Genomic DNA, 15,979 nt, shown 5'->3' on the forward strand with positions numbered 1-15,979 from the left:
CCCCTGATAGACACTCTGAAACGGGTAATTTCAAAGCAGCACAGGACCTGATACTGTAGCACAAAGGAAAGGGTACATCTGAATCTGGTAAGAACCAAGAGCCTGGAGCCTGCCCCCTGCATTTAACTCCTAGCTCTTTCCCTTCTATGTAAGCAGTCACACAACAGTTCAACCTGCTTGCCTTTGTTTTGTCATCTGCAAAATGGAGATCATCATAATGGCTGGCATTTACTGAACACTTACTCTGCACTGGAGAGTAGTAGTGTGTGGTATTGTATCATTTAATAATACCTGAACAACTCAAGGATCCTCACAAGGATTTAACCAGATCACGTGTGTAAAGCACTCATGACAGGACCTGATACCTACTGAGACCTCCATAAACGTTAGTGGTTTTATTCTTAGAAGTGGCCAACCAGAGGGAACAGTAGGACCATCAGGGAACATTTTCTGGACTGGGCCTTTAAGTATGAGGTAGTGAGGGAGAGGTGTTCCAGGATGAGGGGGAATGCCATACCCAGCGTGCTGGCTACATGATGGCTAAGAGTGCAGGATCTGAAGTCGGGCGGCTCCACTTATTAGCTGGGTGACCCTATGCAAGTCTTCAGCTTCTAAGAGTCTCAGTTCCAGCGCTTGCTGAAATCCATTTTTACTAGTTTCCTGCAAGGGGCTCACTTGGCACTCGATAAATGCCGATTTCCCTTGGCATCTTGTTTTCTCCTGAGAACCGCGCTGGGCGCCAGGCAGGTGGGCGACAATAATAATAATAGCAAACACACAAGTGTTATTCTGAGTGTCCCAGACATTGATACTCAAACTTCACAGCAATCTTAAAGACAGGTCTTAATGTACCTTTTTTCAGGTGGGGAAAGCGAGACACAGAACTGTAAGTAACTTGTGAAGCGCTAATCACGTTGTCTGTCAACGAAGAGAAACTCCTGAAACCTGACCAGCGAGTCGCCGAAACTCCGCAACCTTGAGGGCTTGAGTTTCCCGGAGCCCCGGGGAAGGGACCAAGTGGAGGAAGTCCCGCCCCGCGTGGAGGAAGGTCCGCCCCGGGCTTCCGCTTCCTCCTCGCCGATCTTGTCCGCCCCGACTGGGTCGCGTGTTCAGGATGGCGGCGGGAGGAGACCGTGGCGGGAGGGAGGAGGCCTGCGGGCACGAAAGCTACCGCTCGCCGCTTGCCTCCCGTTATGCCAGCCCGGAGATGTGCTTCGTGTTTAGCGACAGGTACAAATTCCGGACCTGGCGGCAGCTCTGGCTATGGCTGGCGGAGGCGGAGCAGGTAACGCGTTCCGGGGCTGAGAGGCGGGCCCGCCCCTGCACGTGCCGGGCTGGGCACCGAGCTGGACTGAGCCTCCAGGGCAGCTGCCCCGCTATTTTCGGCCGGGTGTTCCCTTTCCAGAGGAGCTGCTGCCCCAGGAAGGCCAGGGCAGGAGGCCCGGGAGCCGCCACCTGTTGCTTCTCATGTTTTTAATCATCGAGGGTTAGAGCCACAGAGCGGACCTCGAGAAGTGCGGTCTCCCGGTTCAGGGAGTGAATCTCGGCGGTTCCTGTACGGGTACACTGCTGAGCGCTTGTTACACGCCGTTGTGCTCGATTCTCTGCACGTCTTCCCCCCTTTAACCCATGAAGACTTGGCAAGCTAGGTGGTGATTTCCCCGTATTATAGGGGAGAAGACCAAGCCTCAATGATAATCCAGCGAGTTAATTGCTTCCAACCATTAACAGCGGAACCCAGGTGTGAACCCGCGTTCAGTGCAGAGCGAAGCGCTTAGCCACTTCATCTTCCACAGTGCCGCAGTGTAGTCTGAGACAGGATTGTCACTGCAAAATCCGTGTTTCCTGGGCAACCATTTCCGCCCTACTCGGCTGCCTTTTGTCTCGGGAGGGAGAATCAGGGAAGGGGGTTATTAGACGAGATTTATGGTTTCTCATATAAGAGCTGCATGTAGAGCTGTTCAGCTCATGGGTTTCAGAAATAGCTCCCAACGGGACTTCCCAGAGGAGCTGAAGGTAGCTGAAGGTGATCCAGAGAGCTATAAAGTTTCAGAGGAAAATGCCACAACAAGCAAGATGGCGATGTCCTCCCAAATGACATTTAGTTAACCCAGAAACGATCTGAGTAGTGCCCAGGACCAAGGTGCACGGTCCCCGAACAGAAAACTTTTCTTCCTAGACTATTCCCCTTTCCTATCACTGTGCTCAAGGAAATAAAATGACACAAATACTATCAGACATATCTGCAGTGCCTATTCTGTGTGTGCCTGGCAGTTTGAAGACCTTGCATGTGAATAGCTTAGTAATCCTCAAAACAACTCTTTGTGACAGGTCCTGTTTTACAGATGATAGAATGAAGATACAGAGAGATTTCATGAACTGTGGGCTCCGATAACAATAGCAGATCGTAGAGGAGGACATGAATAGTGTGTTGTGATTCGCGATGTATTAGCATGTACCCTGTTTTCTATTGTATTTGATTCTCTGTGTAGGTGAGGGTAGTGGCACTCAGCGATTTTGCCAGGGCCACCATAGCTGGTAAAAGCTTCAAGCTGGGATTGAAATGTAGTCTAAATATGTGTTCTTTCCTCTGCCCTGTCCACACATTGCCTGAAATGCATACAGTTTTGATACCAGCCTGAGTTTGGATTATGTATTAGGTTTGGTGTCAAAATTAGCAGCATAAATTACATAATTAAGAAAAAAAACCTTGGGGAATGAGATTTGGAGGAATGCAGAAAATTAGGAGTAGGGAATGAATTTTGAGATGATGCATTGCTTGGAGGTAGGAAGCAGTTTTGACCACACTGCCCCCTGCTGCTTTGCTTTGAGAGGAGCCCTGAGACGTCGTATCTAATGACTGAAGATCCAAGGCACCTTGGCCAGAGGTGGTTATTAAACACTTGAGATGTGGCTAGTGTGACTGAGGAATTGAGTTTTTACTTTTTATAAAGTTTAAATGTAAATAGCCACATCTAGCTAGGAGCTACCATCTTGGACAAGATAGGTCTTAAGATGTGAGCTCCTTTCCAGGGTCAGGCCTTGAAACTTTCAAGTGAGGTTAGAATAAATTTCACCAACGTGTATATTCAGTACTTGGCCCCAGGGTTCAGAGCTGCCTGTGGGCTGCCAGCTGTTTTTTTGGCAGCCTGATTTTTTTTCAGTGATGGATGAATGTAAGATGTTGATGTGTTTGTTTTCTCATAAGTGCTCCTGGAATTGCTTTCAGTTGCTCTGAATTTGCTGCACATAATTTGTTGGCAAAACTACTAACAGCATTCCTAATTTTGGTTTCTCTGACAAAATCCGTCTAGATCAAATGTAAAGCTGTGGCCTGGGTCCTACACTTTGGGCACTTAAGTGCCAGACACTAAGGAGCAAGCAGTAAATACCACAAGCTCTCAGAGTATTCTAGAGGGGAGAGACAGGCTAATAAATTTGTAAAAATGTCATGTGGTGTGATAAGTGCTCTAAATAAAACCAGGCTAAGGGAATAGAGAGAGACACACAAAAGAAGGAAAGGAAAGACCTCTCAGAAGATGACGTTTGAGCCCCGAGACCAGAACATGTGAGGGAGTGAGCAGAGACACAGGGGCAGAGGGAACAAAAATCAGGATTACATTATTGTTGTATATATTGGATTTTACTTAGAATATAATTTACCATAATTCATTTAGAAAATTGTTCCTTCCTCCCCCTGTCCTTTTAGTTTAGTTGCCCCCAATTTTTGTTTAAGAATTGGGAGGTAGGGCATACATGCTAACATGAACCAATTTTTTTTCAGTGTCATTTTTTCAGTTGAAGTAATTGTGACATAAGAGGTTATTTTATTTTGCCTGTTCTGCAGACATTGGGTTTGCCTATCACAGATGAACAAATCCAGGAGATGAAGTCAAACCTGGACAACATCGACTTCAAAATGGCAGCTGAGGAAGAGAAGCGGTTACGACATGACGTGATGGCTCACGTGCACACGTTTGCCCACTGCTGCCCGAAAGCTGCTGGCATCATTCACCTTGGTGCCACCTCCTGCTATGTGGGAGACAATACAGTAGGAGCCCGTGTTGTTTTGTTTCCACTTAGGACTCAACCTTTCTAATGCATTTATAAGTTTTATTTGATTCTGTCCATTTTAGGAAGTGACTCCATAGATCTTAGTATCTCACTGCTTAGGAATTTTCTGCTTTTGAAATCCTTCCAATCTAAACTATAAGCCCCTAATGATCTCCATAAAATAAGGTCTACAGATTCTGCCTCCACCTTGGTATGCTGGATGAAAGCTGAGATCTTTGCATTTTAGTGGCCAAGGTAGTTTTCCAAAGGGATTTTCTTCCCAAGTCCTTTATAACTCCGTGCTGTGACTTCTGAAAAGAAGAAAGCATTGTGTTGTAATTCTTAAACATATCCTTTAGTTAGCAGAAGTGTCTCATGGACCTAAAAAAGTAATGGCAAGCATTTTCCCAAGAGTTTACCAGGTGTCTGATGCTATTCTGAGCCCTTTATATGTGCTTCATTTATTCTTCACAACAACCATAAGAGACAGATGCAATTATCACCATTTTAAAATAGCTTTATTGAGGTATAGTTTAATACCATAAAGTTACCATTCTAAATGTCTGGTTCAGTGAGCTTTAGTAAATTTCTGCAGTGATTTAGCCTCCGCACACCAGCGTTAGACCATATCCCTCACCCCAAGGAGTTCTCCCTTGCTTGTTTGCTCCTCAGTCTCCACTCCTGCTTCCAGTCCGAGACAACCACTGATGTGCTTTCTGTCCCTATAGTTGTGCCTTTTCTTGAAATTTCACGTAAATGGATTCAGGACATGTAGTCTTTGGCTCTGGCTTTATTATTCCTATATCCACAGATGAGAGGCTGGAGAACTTGCTGTAGGTTTCACAGCTAGAAAGGATAGAGGACTGGGTAGAACGGCTCCAAAGCTGTGCCCTTCATCACAGTGGGACCAGAAGTTAGATTCAGATACACTTCCAATTTAGAAAGAAGCCAGTAATTTTTAAGTTGCCCCAAATAACATTATTTTGTCCAGAGCAGTACTTATTAAAGGCATCTGTGTGTAATTGGTGAGTCAGATAATGGGAGAAGAACAGTCCTCTAAATTGAAATATCCTTGTTAAAAGTACTGAGTGTGTAGTTGGGCTCAACAATTACTGCCTAATGAGCATGTGTTGGAGTTGCCCAAAATACTTACATCTCCTAACTCCCTCAAGAACAGCTTTAAATTTCCTAAACCTCGGTCTTCTGGTTCATGCCTTTTTTTTTGTTAGCAGTGATAGACATGACAAAAAAGGGAGAGGAAACTAATGGAATGCGCCCTGTGGATGCTTTTTAGAGACTTGACAGGAAGACAAAAACTGTTGACCTGGACATCTTCACAGTATTCACAGGGTTACCCCTATCATTTTCCAGTTATTTTAGATACCACATAAATAGGGCTTTCTAAGTATAAAGATTATGTGCTTACAGATTTCAGCAGTACTGCTAAGTCGGTGTGCTTTTGAAACAATAAATGAAAGGAACAATTTCTGTTAGCATCTTCTGGCGTGCATGGTGTCTTGCTAAGAATGATACAGGCAGCTAACTGAGAAACCCAGTTGTGATGGCCAAAAAGTCTTCTGTCATAATGCTGTCTGGACGGAGCTGTTTAACAAAAGACTACTTCATCTTCCTTTGCAGGACCTGATTATTCTTAGAAATGCATTTGACCTGCTTTTGCCAAAGGTAAGAAGTTGGCAGAAGTTCGCTGTGACAGGAGGTGGGCACCACCTTGAGTGAGTCAGCACAGTGTAACTCTAAATAAACATTTACTCAGGTGAATGATCCTACGTCTGACCTGTAAAACTAATTGTTTCTTCTTGAATTAAAACACTGTAAGTTAATAATGCTTTTTAAAGCACAGCCTTTTAAGTGAAGGAAGTGTAACCTGCAGCATGTTGCTGGAATATGTGGGTCAGATTTATGATTTTTGTCCTGTTTTTCTTCACGAGCGTGCCGGTAGTGTTTAAATTGTGCAAAAATAATTTGTAACTTTTTAGGTGACATTTTTAGCTCAGTTTTTGAATGTTGGTTAGTATGAACTCTTCAAGGCACTTTAAGACATAAAGATAAAAAAAAATGACCTCTGCCTTCTCTGAGCTGGAGATGTAATTTTATATGAAAGTGTCTCCCAGTTTAGCTCCTGTTTACATAAAGTGCTCAGCCTGAATTCACGTTCTTTCTACCACGTGGTCTTTCTCGCAGCTTGCCAGAGCGATCTCTCGGCTTGCCGACTTTGCCAAGGAACGAGCCGATCTTCCCACCTTAGGTTTCACACATTTCCAGTAAGTGAGGTGATTACCTCTTGGGAATTGGGCTTGTTTATGTGCAACTGGCTTTTATTTATTTCTTCTCCCTTCTCTGTGGTAACCTTGAAGGGAAAAAAATTCAAAACATAATATAAGCAGATAACTTGGAGTGCTTATAAAGAACAAACCTTGTATCTACCTTAAGAGCTGTACTGGTGAGAGAATAACTTTAATGGTTCATTTTATTGGGAAATACGTATTAAGAGCCTTAGCAAGTATTCTTGATTCAATGATTCCATTCTTGAGAATCCTGAGAAAGTAGTACAAATTATGGGGAAAACCTTATGTACAAAGATCTTTGTTAAAATATTATTTATGATGGTAAGCATTGGGCTAAATGTCCAAGAATAAGAGAATAATTAAACAAAGTATATAGTATATCCACAGGTTGGAATAATATACAGCCATTAAAATGATGCTTATAAGACTAATACCATGGAAATGTGCTTAGGTTAATGTTGTGGGAGAAAGTCAGCATATAAACTGTACAAAGAATGGAAGAAAGCACACCATGATGTAAATACTGACTACTCTGGTTTATGACAGAGTAGGGTAAATAAGTTTTTCCCCTACTGTCTGTAGTTTTTAGTTTTTGAATGTGCAAGTATTTTTATGATTACTGGGTAAAACCTTTTATTAAGGCTGATGATGTCAGTTTGGGAATGCTACATTTGAGTAGTGGTATGTTATCATCTGCCTTGTGTTTTGATGGGATGTTGCTACGGCAACAAGGGTATCATTTCCTGTAACTCAGGAGAGCCTGTTGAGTTTCCTCTTCCTTAAAATCAGGGCCTCGGTTATTGGTAGCAGAAACCAGAAGAAACTGTTAATGTGAAGGAGTCAGTGCTTGGTGTGTGTGGCTTGGCCATGGTGGATGTTGCCTTCTGTGCCGGCTCCCTGCACACCCAGAGTCACTGTGTTGAAGCTCCTCTCCTGCATCTGTTGGAGCGTGTTCAGCAGGCATTCGTGGTACAGCAGGCGTCCAGCATACACCTGGGATGGTGTAATGAGCGGCGTCTGCTGCCGCAGTTGGCGGGCATTAGGAACGCAGGAAATGATGTTGGGTGCGTAGACACCACCTTAGAAGGGTCAGCCTGGTAATTAAAAAGAAGCAGCTTTACTGAGATGTAACTGACATACCAGAAAATTCACCCATTTAACGGATACAGTTCAATGTGTTTTTTGTATATTTACAGAATTAATGCAGTCATTAGCAATACATAATTTCAGAATATTTCCATCACCCCCCAGAAAACCCTCTACCCATTAGCAGTCCCTTCCATTCCCCCATTCCCTAGCCCCTGGCAACCACTTTTATTTTTAATTTATTTTATTTTATTTTATTTCATTTCATTTTCTAACTATGGATTTGCCTCTTCTGGGCATTTCATTTAAGTAGAATCATATATTCATCTTCTGGTGACTGGCTACTTTTCACTTAGCATGGTGTTTTCAGTGTTCATTCATGCTGTAGCATGTGTCAGTATTTAGTTTCTTTTCACAGCCAAATAATATTCCATTGTTTGGCTGTGCCTCCTTTTTTCCATTCACCAGTTGCTGAACATTTGGCATTGTTTCCACTTTGTTGCTACGGTGTATAATGCTGCTATGAACAAGGCCACTCATATATTATTATTTTTTTTTGTACCATTAATCTATTAGCTGGAGTTAACAAGGAAAACTCGCATGAGATTTATTTGGGGCTGTGTACCCTAGCTTTTGACGCCTCCTATGGACATTACTTGTGGTGTGCCTTGACGTCTCCAGCTGTCAGTATCATTAGCCTCATAGAGAAATTCCATCTGGAATAGGCTAGGTCATCTGTTAGAACGCTGAGCTCCACTGGATAGGGACCTTTTTGTTTTGTTCTTTGTTGTATTTCTAACACCAAGGACACATTAGATACCTGGAAAGTGTTTGTGACATGTATATTTCTTGCAAGGTCTGGGGACAAACAAAACAGACATTGTTTCTGCCTTTATAGGGCCTCTTGATGATGATGAAAGAACTATGCTAATAGCTCTTTAGTTTTATAAACATTGAATATTTATAAATGATATTGAATCTGCTTAACTGCTACTTGCTTTAAACTTTTTTTTGTTTGTTTTTTTCCCTCCTTAACAAAGGCACTGGGGACCGAACCAGGGACTTCATGCCCCCCAAGCACATGCTCTACCACTGAGCTGTACCCGCCCCCAACTTGGCTTAAACTTTTTAGCTCTTATTTTGTCTTTACTTGTTTCTCCATCTCTTACTTTAATTCTTCCCCTTTCCCGAGGTAACAGTGGTTATTAAAAGAAGCAATGAAAGCTTTATGAAGCAAGTCATTGGTTTGAGACTTCTTTGTGTTCTCTTTGGGTTGTTTTCAGGCCAGCTCAGCTGACTACAGTTGGGAAACGTTGCTGTCTCTGGATTCAGGATCTTTGCATGGATCTCCAGAATTTGAAGCGTGTCCGAGATGACCTGCGCTTCCGAGGAGTGAAGGGCACCACTGGCACTCAGGCCAGCTTCCTGCAGCTCTTCGAGGGAGATGACCAAAAGGTATTCTGAAAGTGACCAGGGCAATACAGACTCAGCTGTGGGAGCACCAGAGACATCGCTGACCCCAGGATGGTAGGAGCAATTGATGCTGGGATGGGTGGAGTCTGGACTGGAAGGGGTACCAAAGCTGGAAACCTGTACAGGTTGACATGTCAAGATGATCTCCTACTAGACACACCTGGATTTCTATAGGGATGTCTTTTCTTCCCAAGGTAGAGCAGCTTGACAAGATGGTGACAGAAAAGGCAGGATTTAAAAGGTAGGTAAGTGGGAAAAGTGTTGGCCTCCCTATTAAGTATTGAAAGACTTGTGTTCAGTATACCTCTAGATTTGACCTTAACTCTTTTGGTTTTTGCTTTCTTTCTTCTTCCACCCATTTCCTTCCATCTCTGGCCTGCGTTTTTTCTTCTTGTAGTCTAGGTTCTATTTTGTTATAATTTATAAGAAAAAAGGAAGCTATTTAGTTCTGGGTTTTTTAGAATAGCCTTACCCATGTTGCTGTTTCTGTTTCTTTACTGAGGGCCTCCACTGGGTCATCTAAGTCTGGCCATTCACATTGAGAGCCACAAGGCTCACCAGTGGTCCTTGTTTCGGGCGCTTCCACTGGGCTGCAGCAGGACAGAGGCACGCTGGACTGTGTTTCCTTCTCAGGTCAGGGCAGCTGTCTGGGTATTAGTAGAAAGGATGGAAGAACAGTTTGTTCCCAGAGCCACTTGTCTGTGAGGTCCTCTGGGCTCAGTGTGTCTTAGTACACCAGTGAGACCAAACTTTCACTTAGTCTTTTTTGCTTGTTTGCTTGACATGGCCACATTTTGAAATATTGTCACTTAAGGCTGTTTTCTGTTTATTTCTAGGGCTTTCATCATCACAGGGCAGACCTATACACGGAAAGTAGACATTGAGGTGCTCTCCGTGCTGGCTAGCTTGGGGGCATCAGTGCACAAGGTGAGTGGTGGTAGTGATGAGAGAGCTGGACCCCACAGACAGGCCAAACCAGCCTTAGACTTTGACCCAATTGTGGCTCTCAAGAGATGTCAGGCATCACTTTTAACAACTTGGGGCCCGTCAGTGAAGCCTCTTCACTTAAAGTAAAGTGCATTAAAGGAAGGACTAGCTACAGCATCTTCATTAAGTTCACCTTGCCTTTGTTTCTCCATGAGTTTCACCAAAACATTTCCATGCTCCCTGAATATGTCATTCCAGCTCTTCAGGAGCCAAGAGAAGTCCGAGTAAGTCCCTGTCTAGGAGCTCTCGGGGAGGACATGCTGGCCTTCAGCTTAGCAGCGGCACAGCTGAAGAGCTCGCCTCCTTCACCAGCGTAGTCCTTGCCTCCAGAGCCCCGCTGCTAAGAGTGTGGGTGTTGCCTGTGCCCCCGCTCTTCCCCCAGATTTGTACTGACATACGACTCCTGGCAAACCTCAAGGAGATGGAGGAACCCTTTGAGAAACAGCAGATTGGTGAGTGTCATGTGAAGACCTGGGAATACCACAGAGATGCTGGGAGGTTTGTGGGCATGTGTTAGCAGTTCGCCCAGAGCATGGTGGGGCGCTCACTGTCCCCTGAAGTCTTCCTGTCTTTGCTTCTGGTCCCTTAAATGGGCAGGTTCAAGTGCAATGCCATACAAGCGGAACCCTATGCGCTCGGAGCGGTGCTGCAGCCTTGCCCGTCACCTCATGATCCTGGTCACGGACCCATTGCAGACAGCCTCTGTGCAGTGGTTTGAACGCACACTGGATGATAGTGCCAACCGGTCAGTGGATCGAGGGTGTCAGATAAAGCAGGTTGTGGGGAGGACCCAATGAGGGGCCTAGAAGCAGAAGGACTTTATTGAGTATCTCTGTATTCCTTCCTTGTCCCTAAGGACCCTGGATGTAGAAAGAACAGTGTGATAAGTGTTAGAGTCGAAATATACACGGGGTACTCTCTGTGGAACAAAGAGGAGGGAGGGGGTTAGGGGAGTCAAGGAAAGCTTCACAGGGGAGGTGATGCTTTGAGGCTTAGGAAATCTAGGCATTTTTTAGACATTTAAGATAAGGTTGGGAGCATGTATAAAGGCACAAAGGCAGGAGAAAGAGTTACTAATAGTGTGTGACTAATAGTCGGGTAGCACAGGAGAATGAAGTCTGTAGCAGATGGTGAGGTGGGACCTGATGGTCGGTAGTAGCCAGTTTATGATGGGCCTTCTAGGCCCTGAAAAGGAGTCTAGATATTGTTCTGAAGGCAGGTGGATGTCAACTGGTATCTTGGCACAGTGGCATCTTGATTAGTTATGAGATGGGTCAGAAGTAATTTGTAGTTACTGATAAGGTACCAGCATGCATATGATTTTCTAATTTATATTTATACTTATTTGAAAGCATTTATTCTGGTTTGCTTTGCATTCTGCTGGAATTTCTCGAGAGGAAATGATAAATAGTTAAACCTAGCTCTCTGGGATCTGTGCATAATGTCTGGTTTATCTAATGAAATAAAACATGAACTCATTTGGAAGTCAGCCAATGAATATTTTTAGCAGGCTTTGACCTAATCAGATGTGCCCACTAAAATACCCTGCAACAATTTGGAGAATCTGTTGTAAGGGGACATGGATCTGATCAGAACAAGCTAGGAGTCTACTCTAAAAATCTGAGTCCACACTGGCTCAGCGGTCATGTGACTGGAGAGGCGGGATGTGGATGTAAAGTCAGTGTCAGGCGGGCTGGCCTGGGTGGTTGACTGGAGCGAGCGTTAAGGTCCGAGACAGGATGCTGGTGCCATTCACTGAGGCGGGAGCTGCAGGATGGGGAAGAGCGGATTTGAGAGGGTGAGCAGGAGGCAGTGGAAAGTGGATGAATTCAGTCTGGGGTTTGAGGAGCCTATAATCAGGTGGAGCTCCCAAGCGGGTGTATGGTCTGGCACTTGGTTAAGTGATCTAGTTGAGAGGTGACAGATTTGGGGGTCACTAGGACACTGGGGTAGTTGAAATCATGAAATTGAAGGAAACTGTCCAAGTAGTGCATCTGGCATGAGAAGTCAGTAGGGCCGCTTCTTGGCACACTTCATGGAAATTGTTGTTTGTTTAAAGCGATAACTGAATTGGCTGTTTGTTTTCTAGACGGATCTGTCTGGCCGAGGCATTTCTCACTGCAGATACTATATTGAACACGTTGCAGAACATTTCTGAAGGATTGGTGGTATACCCTAAAGTAAGCAGCCTCAATTAAAAAGTAAAATATTAGGGGGGACCTTGGGATGTGGGAAACGGGGTATAGCCTTTTCCTCCTCTGGAGTGAGTGTGTTGGGGGAGCTATTCTGGTGCAGGAGGAGTTCTTCCAACCCAGAGCTCACGCTTCAGGCTGTGACATGAGCTCTAGGGAATAAGTCTGTGGAATTCATAGACACTCTTATGGAAAAGTTTGGGAGAAGAGGTACTTTGAATTGCTTGAGAACTGTCTGCCAGCGTGAGTCATCAGCTCTGGCGTGACTGGCAGAGTAGACTGTTCCATTTGCCTGTTTTTAAGTCTAAGCCAGATGGGTTTGTGTCCGTCCTATACTCAGCTCTTGAGGTCAGGCACTGAAATTGTACAAACTTGAGGTTTTAGGAGTCATTCTGATGAAGCAACTTTTAAAGGTTTAATTAAATCAGTATTTCTTTTTAAAATCAAAATAATACTCTGGATTATGAGAAAACTGAAAACTCTGGTGTAGAATAAGACAGGCCTTCCTTTCGTCTTTCTTCATGGATGTGGGAGTTTGTGTCCCTGCTGTGCATTGTTGGTCATGGTTGTAACCTGGGGTATCCTTCTTGGCCTTTCATTCTCCTAGGTGATTGAGCGGCGCATTCGGCAAGAGCTGCCTTTCATGGCCACAGAGAACATCATCATGGCCATGGTGAAAGCTGGGGGTAACCGCCAGGTCTGTAACCCCTTCATGCTCCTGGATTAATTGAAAGTACACCTTTAGTCCTGCCCTCCTCCCTGAAGAAGAAGGCATTTCTGTGGTTTCCTTCAGTTATGGTATGGGTGCAGAACAGTGACCATATTCCACCATGTAGAACAGCTTACCTCTCGAGGGTGATTGTGGTGAACGCAGTTTATTAAAAAGTGAATTGCTAAATAATTCATCCTGAAAAAAAAAGTGAATTGCTTAATCACTTGTAGAAAAGGTCCACGCTTAGTGAAGAGACTAGGTCTGAATTTCCATAGGAAATGCTGGAAAGTGGGCTGGACACACAAGCAGAGGGTTCACGAAGCTTTAGAGGAGCTGGCATCCACTTGAGGTTCGTCCTAGGATGTGGTCAGACAGTCAGGATCTTGGTGGAGTCAGACTGAAGGGAGTCACCTCCGCCCGGGGGGCCTTTGTGCCACCAGCCATAGACAGCGTGGACGTTCCGTTGCCTGTTAGCAGTAGACCAGCAGCACCTCGCTGTCTTCCCAGGATTGCCACGAGAAGATTAGAGTGCTTTCCCAGCAGGCAGCTGCCGTGGTCAAGCAGGAAGGGGGTGACAATGATCTCATAGAGCGTATCCAGGCTGATGCTTACTTCAGTCCCATTCACTCCCAGTTGGACCATTTGTTGGATCCTTCTACTTTCACTGGTCGCGCATCCCAGCAGGTAAGCATCAGAGCACTTGCAGGGCGCTGCAGTCTTCCCCGGGAGCCCTCTTGTTACGTGGCTGGGCTGCAGAGCCTGGAGTACTGTCTTTAATGTTTCTGCTTCGTAGGAGGTGTGATGAGAGTGGGGCTAGTCAGAAAGAATTCAGAGCAGGTTGCTGGCGAAAAGGTCAAGATTTGGTTGTCTTGAGCTGATTTAAGTATTTCCCCCTGTGGATTTCTCTGAATTCTCTTTTGGCCTGCAGCCTGTGGCGTAAGGACAAAGACTGGATCTTACTGTCAGTAGATCTGGGCTCAGTCATGACTTTTGGCTTTTGCGGGCTGATGGGATAGAATACATATCTCATAGGTGGTGGTGGTTGTGTGGCCTGAAAGGCCTAGCGTAGTGCTTGGTGCATTGTAAGTATTCAGTAAAGGTCTCATTTTTCCTCTTAGTCTTTTGGAGACTACAAGTGTTAATTCAGAAACATTTCTTGAGTGCAGACTAAGTGCTCAGATTGTGTTCAGGTCCTCTGTTTAATTCTGGGGCTTCAAAGATGAATAGATAATCTTTATCTTCAGGGAGGTCAGAACTTAGTGGCAAAGACTTGTAAATAAGTCATTATAATACCAAGCAATACATGTGAAAATTGAAAGAAACACATCTTTTGGGGGGGGTCATGAAGGCAACAACCTTAGAATAGTAGAAGTTGGAAAGACTTCCTGGAAGACAAGACATCTGAGTCAAATCTTAGGGACAAGTAGGAGTTACCTGGGAGCCCCAGGCTGAGGAGCTGGCAAACGCATGGACGTCCAACATGGGAGAAAAGGCAGAATCATTGAGGGTTGCCAGAGTATCAAGTGACCCAGAAGTAGTTAGGATTTAAAGTGGAAGACAGACTGGAACATATCATTTATGTTCACATCACTGGTGTATAGGATTCGAAGGACGTATACTGTGTGTTGGGTGACCAAAAAGGAGGCTGCTGCAATGGGTTAAGGGCTCTGAGCCACAGCTGGGCAGACACGGGCAGTGATTGCGGGCTGTGTAGGGCATTGGTCACTTGGAAGCTGGTTGAATGGGGAGGAGAGAAAGCAGTGTTGGTTTGGGCTTGGGTAGTGGGTGGAGAATGGTGAGACCAACTGAGAGAACATAGGCTAAGCTGGTTTGTGGGAAGGGCAGCTTGGTGGTCCTGGTGGGGTGAGCTGCCTGTCTCTAGGAACAGATTTCTGACAGGTAGTTGAGAAAAATGGAAGCTGAGTAGTGGAATAAAAGCTTTATCAAATTCGGCCTCAGTGATATGAACTGACGTTGAAAAAAGGATTATCAAAATTTGATCTTAACCTTTTCTTTTGTCTTGCCTTTGCTTTCTCTTTGGCAGGTACAGAGATTCTTAGAAGAGGAGGTGTATCCCCTGTTGAAACCATATGAAAGTGTAATGAAGGTGAAAGCAGAATTATGTCTGTGAGGTTGAAAGAGAATTAAACAGGGAACTGTTGTTGGCTTTGTTAACTTTTATTGCTAAGTCACAAAAAAGTGCCTTATTTTACCTCAAGAATTGTTACCTTCAATTTTTCTTTCCATGGTGCTTTCATGTTTCTCAAGTTTACAATGCAGAAATAAATTGCATTGTCGTTGGTTCTTTTTTACAGCAACACAAACTTGCATGATCAATGTAGCTTATAGTTTGTGTTCTGCTCTTTCAAGGCATATTTTCCAGCTAGTCTAGTCCTTTTTATGTGTTCACTTGATTTGAGATAGTAAACGCATTCCTGGTCCTTTCTTCTGAAAATGTTTTTGATGTGGGCCTAGCAAAATAATCTGGATTCAGTGATTCATTATGGCTGGATACCTACATTTCAGTTATATTTGGTAGAACAAGTAATGAAATTTAGAGCTACGATAAATTCCCGGAGAAATTGATGTGATCATCAGGCTTGCTCAGCTCAAGTTGTACCCAGCTTCACTTGATCTTTTTTAGGGGGTTGGGGGGTAATTGGGTTTATTTATTTATTTTTATGGAGGTACTAGGGATTGAATCCAGGACCTCATGTATGCTAAGTACATACTCTACCACTGGGCTGTACCCGACCCCGCCTTGATCTTTGATAAGGCTTGTGTATCAAGGAGATGCTAACTGGGTATATTGATCTCACCAGGGCATTTGACAGTCTCTCAGCTGGGTTATGCAGGTTGATAGCTGACTGAACCACCTGCAGCCAAAGGTGAGAGAGTTACAGCCGTTACCACCACTGGAAGGAGAGCACTAGCAAGTGCCAGTGGCTTCTGTCCTCGGCCCTGTCTCATTCTGCAAATCTTCAGCTTAGATGGAAATGAAGAAAGCTTATTTCTCAGATTTGCAGATGACACAAAACTAGGACAATTAACCAATACAATTACTTGGTAAAATAACTAAGATTGCATCTAACTTAAATAGATTGAAACAATGTGGCCAAAACGACAAAGAAAAATTAAGGTAAATGTAAATAAGTTAACCTGAAACTCAG

At 44.4% G+C, this 15,979-nt stretch overlaps 1 protein-coding gene across 2 annotated transcripts; it reads left to right on the top strand.

Annotated features, from left to right (window-relative positions):
* The first annotated feature begins 1,057 nt into the window (after positions 1-1,057).
* Positions 1,058-15,133, top strand: ADSL (adenylosuccinate lyase). 2 transcript variants are annotated; one of them, XM_032492306.1, is made up of 13 exons: positions 1,058-1,285; positions 3,848-4,051; positions 5,692-5,736; positions 6,256-6,335; positions 8,729-8,900; positions 9,113-9,159; positions 9,755-9,845; positions 10,288-10,357; positions 10,503-10,650; positions 11,995-12,085; positions 12,705-12,794; positions 13,317-13,493; positions 14,854-15,133. In XM_032492306.1, the coding sequence occupies exons 1-13, from the start codon at positions 1,115-1,117 to the stop codon at positions 14,938-14,940; spliced, it is 1,473 nt and encodes a 490-aa protein (XP_032348197.1). In that variant the 5' UTR covers positions 1,058-1,114; the 3' UTR covers positions 14,941-15,133. The 2 variants fall into 2 exon arrangements, with proteins under 2 accessions (XP_032348197.1, XP_032348198.1); XM_032492307.1 differs by having other exon boundaries at positions 1,088-1,230.
* Positions 15,134-15,979: the final 846 nt, after the last annotated feature.

The sequence above is a fragment of the Camelus ferus genome, chromosome 12 (assembly GCF_009834535.1).
Source record: "Camelus ferus isolate YT-003-E chromosome 12, BCGSAC_Cfer_1.0, whole genome shotgun sequence".
NCBI lineage: Eukaryota > Metazoa > Chordata > Mammalia > Artiodactyla > Camelidae > Camelus > Camelus ferus.

What these genes read in the sequence shown, in the direction of transcription:
- ADSL (XM_032492306.1), top strand. Translation starts at nt 1,115, where the DNA reads ATGGCGGCGGGAGGAGACCGTGGCGGGAGGGAGGAGGCCTGCGGGCAC. An exon ending in GCTATGTGGGAGACAATACA is followed by an intron (nt 4,052 to 5,691) that starts GTAGGAGCCCGT and finishes CTTCCTTTGCAG; the next exon opens with GACCTGATTATTCTTAGAAA. An exon ending in TCGAGGGAGATGACCAAAAG is followed by an intron (nt 8,901 to 9,112) that starts GTATTCTGAAAG and finishes TTTCTTCCCAAG; the next exon opens with GTAGAGCAGCTTGACAAGAT.